Here is a 21,953-nt window from a genome sequence, read left to right as displayed (position 1 = left end):
TTGGCTCCCTATGTCTTGCAATTGGTGTACAGAATTTCGATTTCGCAGAAAAGTCCCCAGTCTAATCATAAAATATGAGTTGTATAGCACTGTGTCATACTCTGACAACGAGCGGCACGGTGGAAGTGCAAAATGTGTTTACAGCGTGAGAAGAGGGTGTCGGCAGGGGTGGAATTAGTTGGGAGAGGTTCCATCGAAAGGCGCAGGGTGTCCAGGGGCGTATCAGGGTGAGACGCTTGGCCGGCCAAGCGTCTCGGAGCGTTGCGTGGCCGAGCGCAAGACAATTGAAAAAATCACTTGTCTCGCCCTAAAAGTAGGGAGCAGACAGCACCCTATTGGATGCTGCGGCGGGAAGTAACAGCGATAGAGACAGAGAGCAAGGGTGATGAGAGAAGGGCGACACAACGATGGGCGTCAGTCCGTTAAACGCAATGTCCCGGATCCGAAACATTGCGGTTCGCCTCCGGAAATTGACAGTCGTTCGAAATATTTTCCGCACGTGCGCGGGGCGCGATGCATCCCTTAACAGACCATGCACTTCTCTTTCGTTCTCGTTGCGAACGCGTCAGGTGCCGGCGAGCTCTTTATAGTGGTCGCTGAAACTTCGGGGCTTTGTTCCGTTTTGAAATAAAAACGCTCCAAGTCAATTGCAAGAAACAGATGAACTTTTTCTTTGAATAATTGAAGGGATGGATAGATAATGGTGTGAAGTTTGTTTTCTGTAAAAGAGTTTTTAACAAAATATGTATGTTTTCCTTTTTTGATGAATGAAGATAATTATTATCTTTTTTTGTATTAGAGATTAACCATAACAATATATATATATATGTATATATATATATATATTTGTAATTGATTTGTGTTATTATCTTTATTCATCAAAAAAGGAGTACATACCTCGCTAAAAACTTTTTTACAGAAAACAAACAATTTGTTACTTGACATCTTCATCCATCCACCCCTTCGATTGTAACCCTTTGCACTCGGAGATACTTTAACTCCAGAATCGAATATTTCTTCCTAAGAGTACAAAAAAATGCTACACAATTTAGCTACCCCCAAGCAACCTTCAACATCATTAATCGCCATTGTAAACGATGAACTCAAATGAAATATCAAATGAATCGATCGAAGCGCGTGTCAAGCAAAACCGTGATCGAAAGAAGGACATTTCCAGCAACTTTTTCCTCGATTTGCAGGTGCGTACGGCCGGCAGCGGAGTGAGGGGTTGGTTGGACGCATCGCACGAGACGAACAATTGGCTGAAATACATTCGCAGCACCAGCAGTCCTCACGCCGTAAACATGCGCCACGTGCTCATCGGCGGACAGGTAATTTACCTAACCATGCTGCTAAATTTTTCATCAATTCCGACGCGCTTCCGGTCACAGTTCAGTGACACGCGGGCTTATTTAATTGTTTCGGAACTACGGTATCGTTTCGCTAACCATTTACGAGTTCGATTGCCGCAACTGGCACACGCGCTCTCGATCGACAGTTGCAGTTAATAGGAAGGAATAATTACAGGGTGTCAGAGGCAGCTCCCAGCCGAACCTTACATGCGGCGAAACTCATAAAAAAAAGAGAAACACACCGGGCGACCGTTGCCGAGACTCGTTAACGAGCGATGGAACGGAAACCGCGAGCAAGTTCGCGGCGTACGTCCAACTGCCAAATTGCTAGTACCTTGCACTTTGCTGTCGTTCGATTAAATGGTGGCGCGAGTTCCCGGGAACCATTCGATGTAAATTTGCGAATTCGAACGGTGTGTCTCCTAATTTCTACGGGAAACGTGATCGTTCAAAGCAGACACTTTCCCTGTCAAAGCTCCCTAAAAATATTCCAGTAATTCACAACAGTCTGCAAACTTAACGTAACACGCCGATTTTAATACAGTTTGTTGAAAAATATTTGGCAGATTTCTCCGAGATCGAAAACGTGGTTTTCGCTGTGCAAGGGTAGACGCGAATGGAGGTCGCAGGATACGGTAGATCCTGATGTGGGCGTCCTTTCGATGCTCTATCTGTGCGAACCACTGCACATGGTATTGTGGACTCCTCGCGCCCCAAGTAAAATCGTATACAGGGTGTTTCGTTATTAAGTCACCCCACGGAGTCGTTTCGACTTGGTGCACGCCCTGTGATCGTTGTGGGAACGGGGGACATGCTTCCTCTCTCTCTCTTTCTCTCTCTGCAGCTATCGCCGTGGGTAATGACTTTTCGGGGACACCATAAAGATCCTTTGATCGCTTTCGAACGTTATGGACTCGGATGTAAAGTACGTGTCGCCCGGAACCGATAGTTTAATGGCCGCTCGCGATGGCCCTGGAAAATTATTGCAACGCCGTTTCGATAGCGGCTCTTTCTCGGGACGGGAACGATCGCGATTATCGGCGCGACACACAGTGCGTTGAAAATCTCGTTTTCTGGACATGGTTCCATTACTCGAACATTATGGCTGATATGGAACAATGTTTCAGACAAAAGTTGTAGGACATAGCAAATGATTGTATTCGTTTGTTATTGCTTATACTTTCAAACACTAGAAACACTTTTGTTTTTGGGTATACCATTATCGAGATACGAGCGTCCAAGCATTATGTATATTACACTGTCCAACACCAAAAATGTTTCCAATATACTGTTGGATTGATCTTATAGAGTTTTTCGCGCTGATTCCGAATCTGCCTTTAAGTTTTCTCTCACGTGCACAGTTTTTGAGAAACATGACCTTGAAGAAAAACGTATTTTTAAACTTTAAACAAAATATTCTGATGTTATTATAAAAGATATTGAATTGTTCTTTACAGCAAAAGATTCTGCAGACTTTCCCGAATCCGGTGATACCCAATACTAATACATTATGATTGTTTAAAGATGTTTCTCAAAAACTGTGCGTGTAGGAGAAAAATTAAGGTCAGATTCGGAATCAGCGCGAAAAACTATAAGATCCACCCAACAGTATATTGGAAACATAAAGAAAGTTGAAATTTGTTGGACAGTGTTATTATTTTTTATTATCTCGGGATGATTCGCGATGAAGGGCGAAGACTCAAGGGTGCGATTTTGTCCGCAGATGGTGTACGAGGCTGTGAGGGACATTGCGGCCGGTGAAGAGCTTCTTCTCGGCGTTCGAGAACCTCTTCAGCTGCAGGACATGCTTGGAGAAAACACAACCGAGGACAGAAGCGATCGAGAGACCGGTGAGTATCGCTACGATCTTGTCGCGTGAAGGACTGCGGCTCCATTCTATCAATTATTCGAGCCTCTAACGAGCCTCTTCCCTTCACGGTCCTCCATCGATCCTCCACGTTGATCGAGAGCTGCTGACGCTTCTGTATAGCTGAGTTTCAAGTAAATAATTAGAGAGTTTGTGTCTAAGAGATTGAAAAAAAATTTCATCCATTAATTGTTAAACTTCGTAGTTAAAACATCTTCGGAAGCTATGTCAGGTTTTTAAAATTCTATAGGAGCGCAATTTTAGCGCAAAATAAATTTTAAATTCCTGACACATTCAATTGGTCTATCGAGTAATTTTCAAGCGGGCAATCGACTCTGGACAAAGGGACCGGAAACGGCGGACGATCGGGGCAGATAATCGAACCGGTTACTATAGGTCGAATTAGCGAACAGAGCGCAAGCTGGCTTTACGACTTCTCGGGCCGATACGCATCGCGCTGACTCGTGCTTGTTTGCGGGCTCGCGATCGTGTGCGAGTCGGGACTCGGGAACGCGTGGGGGTGGGCAGGTGTCTTCTGTACAGGGTAGTCTGCGAAGGCCGATGCGAGGGAGGACATAGAGGGTAAATCGTGAATCGTTGACTGCAGGCCACTGCTCCGTCATGCTCCCGTGATTCCTGGCGTGATTCACCTGGCCGGCCGTTGCGTATTAACCCCTGTCCTGTTCGGTAATAAGCGCTGATTATCTCGAGATAGAGGCGTTCCCGGCCGGCCTCGTGCCGCTTTAAATTTCGTTATAAAACATCCTTCGCCGGGGGCTGGGCCGAGTTTGATTCCACCAATAAACGTGGCACGAGCCAGCCCTTCCATTAGCTCCGCGAAGTTCCCGGATCAACTTCAGGGAAGTCGTTAATATAGAAATTTCGAATTCGAAATCGTGATCATTACCAGCTGCGAAATATACAGTAGCGACCATACATGCACTGAAAGAACGAAATTTGATTTGTCAAATGATTTGACTTGCACTGAAGTCTGTATATTTTGAACTATTCTTTGTGGAAAATAAGAATTTTCTACCTCGATTATAACTACACTGCGGATTTTATGCATGTATGACGAAAATGGACACGTACAATTTAAAGCAGTGGACGAATTAAGAAGACTTAAAGACGTCTGTGTATTAATTTCAGCTTAATAAGAGACAATTAAAAGAAGAAAGGAATTTCTATTTGGCTCCTGTGTCTTGCAATCAATGCGAACATTTTTATTTTGCATAAAGATCTGCAGTCTAATTATAACGAAGTGGAATAAAATAGAAATGTATTTCTTGCCCTAGTAGATTCAAAATAATTTGACAGTATTTTTAAATTCTTCTAATGCTTTCATTATTCTGTGTCCCCCTTTCTTTGTCCTCAATAATTTTCTAGTAGAAAAAGAAGGTGTATATCTGTCGTACAGTTGCTTGACTGCTTCAATATTGATAACTGCGGATCTTTATGTAAAATCAAAATTTTCAATGTGGGAAGAAGAGAACAAATAGAAAGATATTTCCACCCTTAACAGTCGTGATGCGTGAAAAGAATACGAAAATGGTGTTTAATATCTCTGATGGTTTTAAATTGAATTTGCTCATTTTCGAAATCTCTCTTTGAAATCTTCTTCAAGCAATGAAAGAAATACATAAAGATTGAACAAAAATTATAACCATGCTATACAAATTTTCGACGAGGGTCTTAGGTGCCTGGCTGCGCGACAATTATCTGGTTGTAACTCCTGCGCGATGGTCAGAATCCGGACGACTGCCGGCCGGAGATTATGGACGGGGTTTATAAGCGACACCCAGATGTCGCGGTGATTAAAACCGGGATTATTAGCGAAGTTCGGCGCGCGGTGTCTACGGTTAATTCGCCGAGGATTTTTCCCCGTAACTCTCGCGGCTCGTAAACGTCTCACAGAGGACAGAAGACAGCGACTCCGGGCTTCTTAATTAAATCGCTTCCACCCTCCGGGACAATTAAAATTTCAAAGATTTCGTTCTGTTGTAAATCGTCGGCGGAAGGGGGGCCTGCGCCGGAAACGCCCGCTTCGACGCTTCCGGGCGAATGTTTGCTCCGAATTACGGAAGCTCATCGATTTTTTCCTGTTGGTTGTGTTTATAGTTTATGTTCGTACGTAACGTTCGCACTAAATACATTTTTAACTGTTCCGTCTTCTGGACGGATATATTTTGAAAATTAAATTGGACCACAAATGGCGTTCATTGGATACAAAGTTTAAAAATTATTCATATAAAACCAAGAACATATTCCAGTCGGAAACATTAGAATTAACAACTACAATCCACGTTTTTCGTTTTAAATCTTACAAGTATTTCCATAGTTATTCAAAATTCACAATCACAAATTTTCAGGACTATCTGTACGGGGTTAGGAATCTGTATAGGGCTAGGAAAAATTATTTTGTACCTTCTAGTCTGTTTTAAAAAGGTGGTATTTTAAAAAAATTTATTTTTATTTAAATAATTCTTAACACAGCCTGATCCATCGCGAATGAGGGGTTGCATACGTCGTATCTCGAGGTTGGCTCGTTTGTCAGCAACTACGAACGTGTGATTTCGCAGTGACGTTCGTTTCTTGCTTTTAGAAAATGTTTCCATTCGTTTCCAGCTTAGATTCGTAATCGTTTTCACCGAATAACAAGATTCCCCGGTTCGAATTAAATCCGCGTCACCCCGGTGATGTTCCCCCGTGGGGTTTCTAATAAGCGAGAAAAAAAGTGCCGTCTATAAAGTACTCGGAAATGGCAGAACGGCGCCGTCGTTAATCCAACGGGGCCATTTTCACGCGAAATCTCCGGCAAGCTGGTGCGTGCAGCGAGAATAATGATGTCAAACAAACGGTACACCCTGTACCAGCCCTTCCGAGGGATATCTCTCTGCCCTGTCTCCCTTTGAGCGGATCATTTTTTTTCCAGACAGAGAGAGAGAGAGAGAGAGAGAGAGAGAAGGGAGGAAGAGAGACAGGACGCGCGACAGAGGCGGGAAGCGGATTGTTTTAACGTGTATGCATGGGGTCGCGTATGCATACGACCGCATTAAAATGGCGACTACATCCCTCCTACGGCTTGAACCATTCGGTTCAAACACTTTTTCTTATCCGTTTTACTACCGCATTTATCAGGCACCCGCTGCTGCTCGATCTTTCACTGCGAGGCCTTTCTTTCCGAATTTATTTCCTTGTTTGCCGATCTTTTTAAACATACTTGGCTATATTATTTTTTGCGCTGAAATAGTCTGTTCTGTATCATTTTTTTATCACGATTATATTAACTTGCCGGGTTGACGTATGCGTAAAATCTTGTAATCGAATTTTAAATCTCTTCCCATAGTCTAATCTTGACAATAAAATTAGAAAATAAAATGTATAAAAACAACTTTTTAGAAGCCACGCGTATATGAAAATGCACTAAAGAGGAGAAAATATTTTCGCCTTTCTTCATAAAGTACCGAATCCAGTTAAATGATTAATAATATTTTTCTCCAAAATTTTACGCACTTAGTTCAGAATGTCATCTGTTATAAAATTAGTGTCGGAATAGGTAGAAAAATTTAAGATAAATTTAAATAAAATCATGACATTAGTGACTATAAAAATAAAAGCGTTAATTAAATGTTCCATCTATTCCGACACTAATTTTATAACAGAAGAAAAGAAGGAGAACCAGGAAAAATTTGTTTTTTCCTTTTTAGTGCATTTTAATATAAGCGTGGTTTTTATTATACTTACCGTTCGCAGTTGGTAATTATTTACTTTCAGGGCTTCCTCACCGATTTTGATGAAATTTAAATATGCTATAGATTTCTACATTTTGAACAACTTTCTCCTATACATGTTAGCGCCGTTCGATTTTAGTTTTCGAGATATTTGCGAAAACTAAAATCGAGCGGCGTTAACATGTATCGGAAAAAGTTGTTCAGAATGATGAGTTTGACAACATATTTCAATTTAATCAAAATCGGTGAGCAAACCCTGAAAGTAAATAATTACGTCGCAGTTTAAAGCTCACGGATTAATACTTTGCGAATTCAATATATCGATTCGCTTGGCTTAACAATATTAATCACACCACCTGCATCCAGACAATGTTCAACTAGAGATATAAGTGAAACGACTGTGAAATGTTTTTCATTTTCTATCGATTTGTATTTCCATCCCATTAATTTCTTCGTGACCATTTGAGACCAAGGGCAAAAATTTAAATGATCAAAAATCTATGAGCGTTGATACAAAGCAAATAATTTTCCAGTTATCAGAAAAATTCTGATCGTCACTGGACACCGTATCAATCAGGCGAATCGACGATTCGGCTAAAAATCCGATGCCGAGAGCAGAGAGTGTTGTCACAGAGGCGACTGAAAACGAGCGGAACTATTTCTGTTGGCGCACTAGTTTTTCCCGAATGACAAGCCATACGTTTTATGATCCCAGGACAGACGCATTTTTCCCGACGATTCGGTAAACCACGTCGCGCTCTCGTGCATCGGGGGGCGTCGATGCAACTGGCGACGGCAGTTAGCGTGAGTTATGGTTTTGATTTTTCGCGGCGGCTGTTTTTCCGACCCCCTCGACGCCCCGCTCCCTTCCCCGCGGCTTTACGTACCGTTCGGGAGAGAGACGCTCATCTCTCGGCTCTCTAGATGGCTCTATTTAGGGTCGCGGATAATTTATGGCCTGGTATTGTCGATTAACACGCTCGTAACCTGGCCTACGGGGCGACCTCGACCGAGAAAGAGACAGGGCACGGAAAAAAGGGGTATATGCGCATAAAAGGGCACGCGACACTATTTTCCGAGGGGGTGGCACGCGCGCGGGGGGCGAGTGAAAACGTGTGACACCCTGCAACCCTATCTGATTCATCGGACTAATGACACGTCTTGTTTGACATTTGACTTCGCCGATTTCGGACGCGTTTTCTGCTCCGCGTGGGACAGACATGGTGGAACCTCGCTTGTTGCCCAAAATGCGTGCAAACATTTTTTCGTCTCACCCCCTTAAATCGTGACACTACAGTCATTGATTTTCCCCAACTTTGAAACCTGATTTCACCCTTTCAACATAGCATTGAACAATACCGGCCGATAACAAAAATACGTGTCACATATTGTGCAAAAGAATTTGTAAAATTGAAAGATGATTCGCGAAAGATGCTGAGGGATGATTCTCGCCCGCGGAGAAAAACAATGGAGATCACGGGTGAAACAGTTTCGAGGAAATCTGGAGCGCGAAATTGCGAACGTAGAATGTCAGGCGTTTATTTATAACGGGCTGGAATGAGTCGGGGAAAATGCGTGCACGATTCTGACCTAATCTGATATTTAATATTATAATTTCCTGCCTTTTACTATCAATCAAGCGAAGTATCGCGTAGGCTCATCTGGCGTTCTGTAACACGCAATTAGCTGGCCTGTATAGTGAATTATTTGCGTCGTGCCGTTCCTGGAAGTATCGGTTTTTTTTTTGCGAGAGCCGAGCGACGACATTCCGTTTCGTTCGAGCCTAACTCGTTCGCCTAATTGCAGAGGACGCATATTCGGTTCCGCTTCGAAGTGTCCGTCGCCTCGCTCGAATTCTTCAGGATGTCTGGTTGGATCATGGTAGCTCACGATGCCACGGAAACATTGATTTCCGTTACTTTTTCCCATGCAACCGCCAACTGACGCGTCCGCAGGGGGTGTAGCCGGTTGATCCCACCTGTTGACTTTCCACTATCTGACGGCGGCTTTTTTCGTCGCCGAAAACGGGGGTTTCGACGTTGTATGATACCGTCTAATTGCGCACCTGAAACGGCCGAGACCGTGAGACATGCTAGACAACAATGAGACGCATCCAACTCTCTGCAGTGATTGATATGCACAGTCATATCTTTCGTTTTGCAGAAAATTCTAGTCGAATGATGGGTGCAAGAAAATTTTTATTTTCATATTCCAGCAATTCTGGTCACCCTTCACTGGTTTATTGATGGTCTCTCTTTTTAGAACATTTGGATTAGCCTTAAATTATGTACATACCTAACTCTCTGTGGGCACGCTGGATCGTTTATGTCCAGGCAAAAATTTCACTTATGAATCCTTCCAAAGGGGTGACCCTTATTTTTCCAAATTTAATTTTAGTTTAATAACAGTATTAAAGTAGAGACTTGTATCCTAGAATTTTTTTCAGATTTTTTAAAAACTGAAAATAATAAAAAAAGTAGGTGCAAAAACTAGAAAACATTTTTCAGAAAAGTTGTATGCTCCATATTCCAAATATACATATTGTGATATACTGAGGCGAGAGCTATGTATGTATATGTATACACTAACGAGCATAACTGATTCAACACAATTTAAATCAGAATAACTTTTTTATGTATGGACCAAACGACTTCAATTTCTCTCTGAGGCTAGAAGAATTAGTTTAGTAAATGATGTCTAAAAACTATTTTGAGAAAATGCATTTGGTCGGAATTGCGAAAGAAATAGTAAAAATTGATGTTTACCATTTTAAAATTGATTTTTGAAATTGAAGTCGTTTGGTCCATTCATAAAAAAGTTATTCTGATTTAAAGTGTGTTGAATCAGTTATGCTCGTTAGTGTAGGTAATAAGTTAACGCGGTATAGACTAATGTAAGGCGTTTCTCATTACACACACCCGAACACCGAGATATTCTAAGTGTCCACGGGTGTATGTTTGTGTACGGCGGCCAGAGTTGGGCAAAATGTAATTTCAATTACAGTTACAATTACTTGCCAATTACTGTAATTTGGAATTGCAGAAATACAATTACAATTACATGTAATTGTAATTGGAATTGCAATTACTTGACGAATCACTGTAATTGTAATTGTGGTCCGCAATTACAATTACCGGTTGAGCGAAAGTAATTGCAATTCCAATTCCAATTACATGTAATTGTAACTGTAATTGTTAGTAGCAGTTACAAGACTTACAAGTAATTGCAGCTACCAGCCACAATTACTTGTAACTGCTACTAACAATTACAGTTACAATTACATGTCATTGGAATTGGAATTGCAGAAATACAATTACAATTACATGTAATTGTAATTGGAATTGCAATTACTTTCGCTGAACCAGTAATTGTAATTGTGGTCCGCAATTACAATTACTGGTTGAGCGAAAGTAATTGCAATTACAATTACAGTTACATGTAATTGTAATTGAAGATGTAATTAATTACTCATGTAATTAATTCCTGCCCAACTCTGACGGCGGCCGTAAGACGAACAGTGTTGTTCAGACTGCCGCGCCGACGGAATTGGACGAAAGACAAAATAAACAGTCGAGTACCACACCTCAAAGTGAACGTGTATGTGTGGAATATCGTTAGAGCGCTTCAGAATTCTGCCTACATTTTCATATTTGCAATTTTGTTTTTTCGAACCGGTATTAGAATCGGTATTTGAACTGATCGATGCTTCTTCTATTCCTCTGTCAACGGGCTTTCTTCTATTTATTTGTAGTCCTCTTTCGAGGTCTGGTTAGCTGACCCCGTTTAGCGGATCACGAGGCCGACCGCATCCTTTATTGTTTAAATTCACGGCGTGCCGCTTCAAATTAGTCGTGGATGGAGGAACGATTAACGTTCTACAGGGGGTTGGTTCATGGCTTGGGGCGTAGTTGGTGGCGTAGGGGCTGTGCCCGGTTCCCATGAAGGTCCGTTGGGGGCCATCGTCCGACCATATGGTCGGGACAAGTGTAGCGGCAGATTTAAATAACCGTTGGAAGACGGGTGCTGTCGTTTCGATCATGCCAATCGCCGGTCTAATACTCTATCTATCTCGACCGGTCTCTCGTTTCGCGATATAATTACAAATTCGTCGACACCTGTCCATTTTCAATCGCAACTAGCTGGGAAACTGTTTTAACTGGTTTGATTCGGATTATATTTGTTATCGGTACACTGCGGATTTTATGCATTTATAACAAAAATAGGTGCGTACAATTTAAAATAGTGAACATATTAAAAAGATTTAAGGACATCAGTGTATTAGTCTGAACTGTATAAGATAATTAGAAGAAGAACAAAGTTTCTAGGTAGCCCCTGTTCTTTGCAATTGATATAGAAATGTTGTATTTTGCATAAAGATCCGCAGTCTAGTTATCAGACTGCGGGATTTATGCATTTATAACAAAAATAGGTACGTACAATTTAAAATAGTGAACACATTAAAAAGATTTAAGGACATCAGTGTATTAGTCTGAACTGTATAAGATAATTAGAAGAAGAACAAAGTTTCTAGGTGGCCCCTGTTCGTTGCAATTGATGTAGAAATTTTGTATTTTGCATAAAGATCCGCAGTCTAGTTATCAGACTGGGGGGATGTATGCATTTAACAAATGAACATTTTCATATGTTAGTGCAAAAGTGTTCGTACCTGATTTCGCATTGAAATGCAACAAGAAGTCGGGCAATGATCTAATATTCTCTGCTCCTTGTAATTGATCCAAACAATTTTTATTTTGTCTACCCATTGCTAACGCCACAATTACATCTAGTACGTAACAACACCTGCACTATTTCTTGCCCGCTCTAAACCGGTTAATGAAGTTTCTATATACAACAAGGAAAGGGTTAAGTGTTGTCCGTTCTCGACGAAATATATAAAACATTCGAAAAACGGTCGCTCCTCGTTGGAGGATCGTGGACGATCAAAATTATGCACCGTCTCGTTCACGGCTCCTGATTTTACCTGCCGTTGCTTCGGTCCGCCGGGGGTAAAGAGAGGCCGCAGGGGGCAACCTGAAGGCTCACCTGCGATTGGCCGGGCTCGTATTCAGCTTTTACCAATAGAGAGCGGTCCCGGACACCCCCGTTCGCGTTTTCCCTCGCGGACAACGTGCGTCGGCCGAACCAGTGCATCATTGTGTCTATTGTCTTCGGTCGTTGCAGCATCGTGACCGATTAGCGGGTGGAGAAGCTAGTGTCAGTGTCATCCTCCGAACTATATTTCTGCATTCCACCGCCAAGCGCAGAGACCTTACCATACGCCTGCATACATCGATACACGTCGAACAACTTCGAATTAATTGTGAGCATCGATTTCGCGAGAGATTTCGCGAGCATTTCCTCGGGGGTAGAATTGCAGGACTGCGAAGGCTCACAGATAGGGCTAGGCTCTTCGCGGCGCAGATGCAACGATAGTGCCGTTTTGATTTAATAATTCAGGAACAATCCCGGCGTCCACTTGTCACGCCACTCCCCGCCGGCCCCCGCCTTTCAGTTCTCGATCACGTAATTCGCCCGCACCGCGACGGGTCACGTATCATCGTTCACGGGGGTGTAATTTATAGAGCCGCAGCCCGTCACAAACTGGAACGGAATTACGACTTCCACCCTGTCTCTCGGCCGTGGACGACGTTGTTTCAACAACCTTTTCTTCTTTGTGCTTGCAGCCTCGCAGCACAGTGGAACCATCGACGAGGATAAAGAGGACGACGAGGAGGGCGAGACCAGGTGCACTGTCTGCGACAAGCCGTTCCAGGACATCGAACTGTGAGTACATTTCACATGAAAAAACCACCTTATTCCCCTTGCCAACCACCGATTCCAAACTTGCCGATGCTGCACGATTGTTAATTGGAATCAACCCTGCTGTGGTTCTTGACTCAGGTGTATACTTATAATAGAAGAACTGTATACTTAATACTAAACTTAACTGTGCTCTGATACAATTACTGGTTTCATATTTTTCATTTTGAAATTGCTGGAATTATGGAGACTCCTTTGTAGGAAATAATTGGATAAATTTCTAAACGCTGTGAAAAATTTTAATCAATTCAAACTTGTCATTCTTTAAAAAACGAAGCAGACGCATTAGCAATACTAATCTTATGCTTAGACAGCGGATCTTTATGCAAAATAAAAATGTGTTACCTGAATTATAGCAAACTGTGGAGTGAATTTTCTTTGTCAATATGGATAAAAGGTTGAAAAGAACATAACAGTGTTTTAAAATTCTTTTAATGTTTCAACTGTTTTAAATTACGCCTACTCATTTTTGTCGTAAATGCATCAAATCCGCTGTTTACTTATGCTCGTTAACAAAATGAAGACTTGACTAGGTCAGAAAATACTATAAAACACGAATGAACGCAGCAGGGTTAATTTGATGAGATAAAATTCATGCCTTATCTAAAAGATAAAAAGAATTGGATTATTCATTCGTACGTTCGTATCGACGCGAAACAGCTTTGTAATTACGTCCGCTTCATTAGCCGAGGATTACTCGTCGTCGATTAGAAGATACACGGTCCGACTCATGAAGGATTCATAGCTTGTCCGCTCTTCGGATCAGATCGTCGGGAATTGCCTCCTAAAACGACAAGCCACGTATCGACGTTATGTTCTCGCAACGAGATTCATGCTTCGACATTTTTCATGTTCGCAAAATACATTGTTCAACCTTCTAAGAGTCTCACGATACTCACGTATTCTTGGTTCCCCGGTAAATTATTCATCATTCGACAAAATACTGGAACGATTGGTTATCCTCTCGAAATCTGAGCGTTAGTTGCGCTCTATACGAAAATACAGAGGGGTTCGAAGCACGCGAACTATTTCGAGGGGTAGCTACGATGGCTTTTTCAGGGGTCGGTGCTGTTTGCACCGCGCCATTAAACAAAAAGTCAAATACTCGTCCGATCTAACTGCCATATGGAAGTCGCCCGGTACTAGCGATTCCTTCCCACGATTCGAAAAATCGGAGCACGTGTTGCTTTAATTGCCTGCCAGGGCGGTATCTCCCGAAAATAAACACTTCACCTTCGCTTGATCAGCCAGAAAATTGAACCGCGCTTCGCCTTCGGCCAGGTGGAAGCTTCTTCCTTTCTTCAGGAGTTTGAAATAAAATCAATAACCCAGCCATTGCAGTTTAACACGTAGTTTAATACTGCCCACTCAGCAGCCTCGAACAGTAATTTATTTAACGAAATCAAAATTAAAAGTCCAGATCAGGGACAATTTCTGCATTAATTGCCAGACATGCGAGCCAGGTAGAAGCTTCTTTCTTTCTTCAGTAGTTTCAAATAAAATCAAGAATCCACTCGTCGAAATTGAACACTTTGTGCCCACCTGGCAGCCTCGGTCAGTAATTTATTTAACGAAATAAAAATTGAAAGTCCAGGGAGAAGCTTTTTCCTTTCTTTCAGTAGTTTTAAATAAAATAAAGGATCCAGTCATTGCAGTTTAACACTTTGTGTCCACTCAGCAGACTCGGACAGTAATTTATTTAACGAAATCAAAATTGGCGAAGAATTCGGTTGGGAATCTGCACTCGGTGGACCACCAAGTGGCCAGGTTTTCCGAGACGACTTTTATTCCCCGTTGGCCCGGGTGCTCGAAGTTCGGCCATCCATTTCGTTCGGTTCCGGCATCAGTTTCCCGGTTCCCTGACAAGCCGCAACACCAGCCGCTTCCGTGCAGCTCGGTTGGCGAACACAGAGAGCAGGGCAGGGCAGAGTCACCTGTTGTGGCGCATAAAGTACGCGCGAGATCCGCATTCGGTTGCATCGAGCCACCCCCTTATGCATCATCGAAGGCGTCGCGTGCCCGCAGCTCATCTGGCACGGCGCACCGTCACCGTGAGCCTACTATCTCACCACGAATAGGTTTCACGCGACACGTGTGTTCGAGGGTGTAAAATCAATGCCGGCACACACCATGGCACATCCTGTGACCATAACCCGTGTGCGATCGCCTCGCGACACCCTCCCCCTCTCTCTGAAGGGAAACGGGGAACGGGGAAAACGGGCCGGGGAGCGTTCGTGTGCACCTAACGGCCCCCGATGACCACCCCCTTCCTCCTACGACCGTTATTACGCGAGAGGTTGTCCGCCGCCGAGCTACCGGAGTCACTTAGTCATCATCCTCGACTGCACCGAGCGCAGTCTTCGCCGGTGCGCTGCCCCCGGTGCGGATCGATTACATCCGAAGACCCCTTGCTCGCCGAAGAGCTTCGCGATTGCTTCGGAGAACAACCAAAAGAACCACGGTCCTAGCTCGTAACATCCTCGAACGTCTTCTTACAGAGCGATCTGGATCACTTAGGGTACGTTCACGTTGCTCAAAGACATCTTTCTGTGGAGTTTTCATAGTGGAGCAGTAAGGTCATTGTTTTATTCGCTCATTAATCTGTCTATACACACTGACAACAAGTCAATGATCAGAACAGAATTATAGCAATGGAAAAGTGACACTTGATTCTCTACACTTGCATCGCTGTTTATCCCTGCTGGCTGTTGTATCCTCCTAGAGGATAGGCATCGAAGACCCGCGGACTTAAACTCGTAGCCTTGAGACCTAATCCTAGCTCGTAAGATCCCGGAGCGCCGGCTGGTTGTCTGATGAGTACGATTTGCAGATTGGACGGGCACCTGGTGACCTGTCACAGATACCCTGCGGAACAGCATCGCTGCGACAGCTGTCCTCGCGCGTACGCCTGGCGACCGTTGCTGGTCCGTCACCGTGCCATCGTCCACGGGGAGCAACGCAACTATCCTTGCGAGAACTGTCCGAAGGTAAGCCTCACATCCATCCCAGTCCGGAGCAAACCCTACACGTCCCCCCCTCAGAGTAACATCTTCAAAGTTTCGCTAACAGTCGGACAATCCGCAGGTCTTCACGGATCCGTCGAATCTCCAGCGCCACATCCGGACGCACCACGTGGGCGCGAGGAGTCACGCGTGCACCGAGTGCGGCAAAACGTTCGCGACCAGTTCCGGGCTGAAGCAGCACACTCACATCCACAGCAGCGTGAAGCCGTTCCAGTGCGAGGTCTGCTTCAAGGCGTACACGCAGTTCTCGAACCTATGCCGGCACAAGCGCATGCACGCCGACTGTCGCATGCAGATCAAGTGCGTTAAATGCGGACAGTCGTTCAGCACGGTCACCTCCTTGTCGAAGCACAAGCGGTTCTGTGACTCGACGCCGCCGCCAGGCCCACCGGGAACCATGCCGCAATTACCCACCTCGGCTGGCAGCCCTTTCCTCGTCTACCCTCGTCCTCCGGTTGGTCTGCCAGGCGGACTACCCTTCTACCCACCTAGTCTGATGGGCCCCTACCCGGGCCAATACACTTTCCTCAATACTCCCCTTCTGTTCCCGCCGAAAGTCGAAGAAGCCGAAAAGAGAAGCGACAGCCCGAAGAAGGAGCGCTTCACACCGCCCCGAGTACTTCCTCAACACAGCAAGGTGTCTCCATCGACCGCGGAAGAGGCGACCTCATCGTTCAGGCCTTCTCCCGCCAGACCACCCGTTCAACCCACTCCTGACAGCGACGACGATCCTTCGAAAAAGCGAGAGTCAGCCAGCAGAATAACCGAGAAGAAGATGGACTCTGATCTAGCGTTATCTGCCGCGAATAAGGAGACAACGGACCAGCCCCTGGATCTCAGAGTCCAAACGAAGAAGCAGGAGACGAACTCGAACGCGTCTGAGAGGAAAAGTCACAGTCCCTCGCCAGTACCAGCGCCGATGGTGGAGGCTCCGCCCCCTCCGGATCCTCCGAAGCACGAGGAAGAGACCTCCGCGCCGATGGAAATGGATCCCAAAGACGTACGCAGCAGTCCTCACATAAGAACAAGTTTATCTGCCGAGCAACCACCAACGAGCACTCCCCCGCATATGGCTTACCCCAGACCTATACACCCCATGTTCCTCGAGGCGATGTATCGCGGACCTGCTGGTGGGTTCCCCGGGTTCCCAGGTGGTCCCCCGCCTCCTGGAGGCGGTGCTCCAGAGTCCAGATTGCTGCCACCGCTGCCACCCTTCGGTCCTCCGCGGGGACTACCTTTTTTAGGAACGCTCATGAACGGGCTCAGCGGAGCTAGGCCTGGGGCGGGAGGATTCGACTTGCTGGGCAGGCCGCCGCTGGGACCGTTCCCCGGCGTGAAGCCGTTCCAGGAGGCTGTGATCGCTCCTCATCATCACCACCATCACCACCACCATCCACACGGTAAGATGAAGGACCGATACTCCTGCAAGTTCTGCGGCAAGGTGTTCCCCAGGTCAGCGAACCTGACCAGACATCTGCGTACTCATACTGGCGAGCAACCGTACAAGTGCAAGTACTGCGAGAGATCCTTCAGCATCTCCAGCAACCTGCAGAGACACGTGCGGAACATCCACGACAAACAGAGGCCATTCAAATGTCCCCTCTGCGAGAGGTGTTTCGGTCAGCAGACTAATTTAGACAGACACTTGAAGAAACACGAGGCTGACGATGGTAGCGGTGTTGTATCCGTCGCGGACTCTCCCGGCAGTAGCAACGAGAACGAAAGGGAGGATACGTATTTCGATGAGATTCGCTCATTCATGGGGAAGGTGACCTACGGAGGGGAAGCTGGTTATGGTTTACCACATCATCCTGCTTATCTGCCGAGTCGCCTGCACGAGATACACGAGTCCAAGATGGAGACAGAGTATGACGAAGACGAGGACAGCGAGGAGGGCGTGTCTCCTCTGGATGAGACTGACGGATTGTCCCCTGTAGAGACCAAAGAGATCACTCCGCCTCCTCAGTACGATCTGAAACTGAGGGAGAAGCAGGAGCTGCTGAACAATAACACGGCCGAGCCGGTGATCGAGATCTCCACATAGCCCCTAGGTCGTTCGCGTCGAACGAGAGACACCGTTTAAGGGACCACAGACGATGGCCCTTTTAGTTCAGACTCTCACAGAGGATGTTCGTCTCGATGTAACATTTTTTTAAAACCGTAGCTAGATTCCGTCGATCGTGTTTGAAGTTACTCGTAGTGAAGTGTCGGCACTCTCGCGGGAGCGACCTGTCACAGACCGGTGAACGATCTCGCGGCAATTGTTCATGTGTCCTCGGATCGGATGCGTTCTCACGTCCCACATCTCTGTTCTTTTGCACCTCGGCTGCGCGAACGCGGAACAGATTGGCGAGAAGCTTGTTCACTTGGACGAGCAGAACCGCACGTAACGGGAGAGCTGGGCAATTCGCGCGAAGGGCGATCCTCGTCGGTTTAGGTGACCTTGATCCTTCAAAATGAAGAGACTTTTTGGAAAGTGATTCTAAACGCTTAAATTTTATTGACGTATTAGACAGATCCATTTATTACGACGCGAACATTGAGTCAGACTTGAAACTTAATCCAGATTGCACCTAAATCTAGCTGAGACCTTAATGTTAACGTGAATTCTCCTAAACCTGCATTGATCTAAATTAGATCTAGGTGGATGTAGGCTAGATCTGGATTAGGTAGGCTATGATAATTATTAGACTGCCAATTTTTTAGCAAGATAAATTTCTAAATTCTTCAAATGTTCGTACTATTTCTGTCATAATTCGATCTACACATTTCTGCATAAAATGCGCAGTCTAATTGTGTCAGGGTCACATAAATCGATGGAGTGTAGCTTTTCGCGGACGATCGCCCGGAGCAGCTCCATAGCGTAGTTCCTACAGGCTCGTTTTCGTTCTACACGCACACATAATTGATAATCGCGACATTTCGCGATCCGACCGATGGGATCGCATAAGCTGGACCCCCGTAGTATTATTTATTTGCGACGAAGTCACGGTGAGATTCTCGGCGAGGACAGTTCGAGTTTGTAAAACTCGATCGTTGGTATTCGTGGAAGCCGATGTAATCGCGAGAATAAGGAGATTCGTAACCGGGGAGCGATCTCCGGATCGCAGACGTGTTTTGCGAGCGGCTAGATCGTCGGAACGATGCGCGAGGATGAGTGCAGGACGAAAGGATCCTAGCTCGGTTGCAGAGTTAGCGTGTTCTGGATCGAAGCCAAAGCGACGAGGACGACGACGAACTCACGGAACAAGCGTGTAATTAAGGGAGAGAGAGAGAGAGAGAGAGAGTGAGAGGAATGTTGTATGAAAAAAACTGTGTACAAATTTCCACTAGGTGATATAACGTTTGTAAAGAGACAGAGAGAGAGAGATACGGAAGTTCTTCGTGATTTTTATTAATATATAAGTATACATACTATAGATATACAATTATACGAGGATGTAAATGCGGTCTCGTGGATCCAATCTTCATGCGGGACGCATAGTTGTTAAATTACTCGGCTCCGATAGTTCGATGGGAATCACCCTGCGTGTGCATCCCCATCCCTGTTTCTCGACGTTCAATCTGCCCGCGAATGTTTTTTAGGGACGCAATAAACGAAGACGTTCGCGAGAGACCACTGTACAGGCGCGTACACGCGTGTTACGTGTATAATGTTGTGAGTTTTCCTTTTTTCCGGTTTTTCGTTACCACACTTTCACGACAACGATTTTTGCGAATAGCGTTTCGGTAAACGGCGTTGACGTAGGGCTTCACCTGTTTTTCCACCTAAAACTATTGCGGATACGTGTTCTTTACATATCTCTCCTCCTCCTTCTCTCTGACTAATAGATGATAATAAACTTACAGATTGACTAAGCGTAATCACGTCGCTCGAGATAAGTAAGAACGGTTATACTATTGCTCTATCTATACATATTGTATAAAAACATCCTGTAACTTCATTATGATTACTATTAAAATATTACACTTCAATAACGATTACTGGCCAGCTACAACGACTCGCTCAATGTTGTCTAACCATACATCCTACCAGCACCAGCGGTTCCAGATTCTTTATACGACAATTCTTGTGAAGACTTTTTCATAGGAAATCATTCACTAATTTTTAGACTTCAGCAACTAGATTAATTCCAGGACTGATAATGGCGAATTCTTTTAATGAACGAAGCAATTCTTCAAAGCAAAGAGAACGTTCGAGTGTAAATACTTAATTGTCGGAATAGCTAGAACTACAAATACTTGCGAAAAAGTATAATCTCATTTTTATTAACAAGTTTATTACGTTCACCGATACCTACTTTACAGGTCACTACTGTCTCGACGACAAATAAGTCGAACATAGTCACCGACGAGATACTTCGTCGGTGAGATAGTTCACGAGATTCTGTAATCGTCGGCAGATGGAGCTGCATCAATGCTTTGCTGTCCAACGCCGCAATTTTTAAAATTCAATATAAACAGCGGCAGCAACAGAGAGTTTATGAAATTCATTTGAAAATCGTCAGAACGTATATGATACCTAATAAATTTAATATCCCGTAACACTACAACACGTTAACAATCCTGAGATCATAAACCGAGTGTTATAATGGCCAATCTACTTGGCTGTTATAATGTCTCGGTTAATTAATGGATACCGAACGTATACATGATTTGTGATTCATTCAATTGATCTCCCACGCCCACGCACTCCGCAATACATACGAGCAATAGTCAATTATTGAATCCACTTAGGACTCATTGTGCTGAATATTAATAGTCTCTGAGAGTCTTCGAACTATTTCAAATTCTGGGCCACGGTGTGTGTTATCTAACTGCACAATAGATGCACTCGAGAGTCAGCGTAATCGAATCTCCAGATCGATCACGGTGAGGCAACGATTGTACGCGCGAACGAACATTACTGGCAACGTGACTTTGACAAAAACCGTCTATCTAATTACAAAACTCCATGCTGTTCGAGATCAGCCGTTCGAGTTTAGAAAGTGGAAAAATCCGTCATAGTCATAGTTATCGATCGCCGGTTTTTGCCGAATCATTTTGCGCCGGCGGATTTCATTACGTCTTGATTACCGATACATCTTGCTACAAAGTGCGCGATCGAAATTCATCCTTCCAAGGTTCATTTCTTCCTGCAACTGTCGTTCAAGATTATACCAATACCCAGGCTTTTTGTCTTTGCTGCGATCGTGCTCGAACTTCTTGCGAATACACTGCGAATTAACCTTTTGCACCGCGATTTATTCGCACACAATGCCCGGAGCTGTAAATTAATTTTACTCAGTTTCGCGGAGTGTTGAAAGCTCCGGCGGGCACTGTGTGCACTGCTTCGACAATGCAACACCTGCAACTGCGATTTATTCACGTGTGATGTCCAGAAATTAAGCACATGTCGGTATCTAATCAATTACTATACATTTAAGTATTGTATGAGGTATTATATCAATTTCATATACGTAATATGAAAAAGATCATACAGAATGGAATTATTCTAGGCCGGAAGAGAAACGGAGTTACCCTTGGTTCGTCGACAACCCATTTCACCGACACTGTTTTCATCGACACGATTTGACCGACAGTAACTTTCGTCGACACTATGTTTTCATCGACACGGTCAAATCGTAGACATATATTTTCATCGACAGTCCGTGTTTAACGACAGGTTTGAGTTCATTATTCATATCGCTTTAATCTCATTACTTGATATTTGTGTAATTATTGTACAATTTTTTTATGTGTTGTAGTCTAGTACACTCGTAGCATTAGTTCTGTTTGTTCACATATTTATATGTATTTACACAATTATGTTTGACATTAAATTTTGATTTCTTATTCATTTGTGTATACCTATTAATAAAGTTTGTTTATTTGAAGAAATTCTGATTAATGAAGTAGCAATAAAAACTTTGATATAAATAACAATGCTTTGTAATTCTCTTTTTTATTTATTATACAAGCAACTAAATGCGTTGAGAACATTACAATGATAATAACGATTAATCTACATTAGCAAATACGCGAATTCTGTGTCAGCGAAAATGAATGAACTCAAACTCGTCGCTAAAGACGACTGTCGATGAAAACATATGTCTACGATTTGACCGTGTCGATGAAAACATAGTGTCGGTCAAACCGTATCGATGAAGACATTTGTCGA

At 44.2% G+C, this 21,953-nt stretch overlaps 1 protein-coding gene across 3 annotated transcripts in view; it reads left to right on the top strand.

Annotated features, from left to right (window-relative positions):
- LOC143214177 (transcription factor hamlet) overlaps positions 1-21,268 on the top strand; it is a 92,575-nt gene extending 71,307 nt beyond the window's left edge. The window contains exons 4-8 of one of the 3 annotated variants that reach the window (XM_076434920.1): positions 1,200-1,331; positions 3,076-3,202; positions 12,635-12,734; positions 15,601-15,757; positions 15,855-21,268. In XM_076434920.1, coding sequence (XP_076291035.1) covers positions 1,200-1,331; positions 3,076-3,202; positions 12,635-12,734; positions 15,601-15,757; positions 15,855-17,837 — 2,499 coding nt within the window. In that variant the 3' untranslated portion in view covers positions 17,838-21,268. Of the gene's footprint in view, positions 1-1,199; positions 1,332-3,075; positions 3,203-12,634; positions 12,735-15,600; positions 15,758-15,839 lie in introns of all 3 variants that reach the window. The other 2 variants (XM_076434902.1, XM_076434911.1) reach the window with 2 other exon arrangements.
- Positions 21,269-21,953: the final 685 nt, after the last annotated feature.

This window comes from Lasioglossum baleicum, chromosome 1 (assembly GCF_051020765.1).
Source record: "Lasioglossum baleicum chromosome 1, iyLasBale1, whole genome shotgun sequence".
Lineage (NCBI taxonomy): Eukaryota > Metazoa > Arthropoda > Insecta > Hymenoptera > Halictidae > Lasioglossum > Lasioglossum baleicum.
The sequence above is the reverse complement of the archived record's forward strand: the minus strand, read 5'-3'. Positions and strand labels throughout refer to the sequence as shown.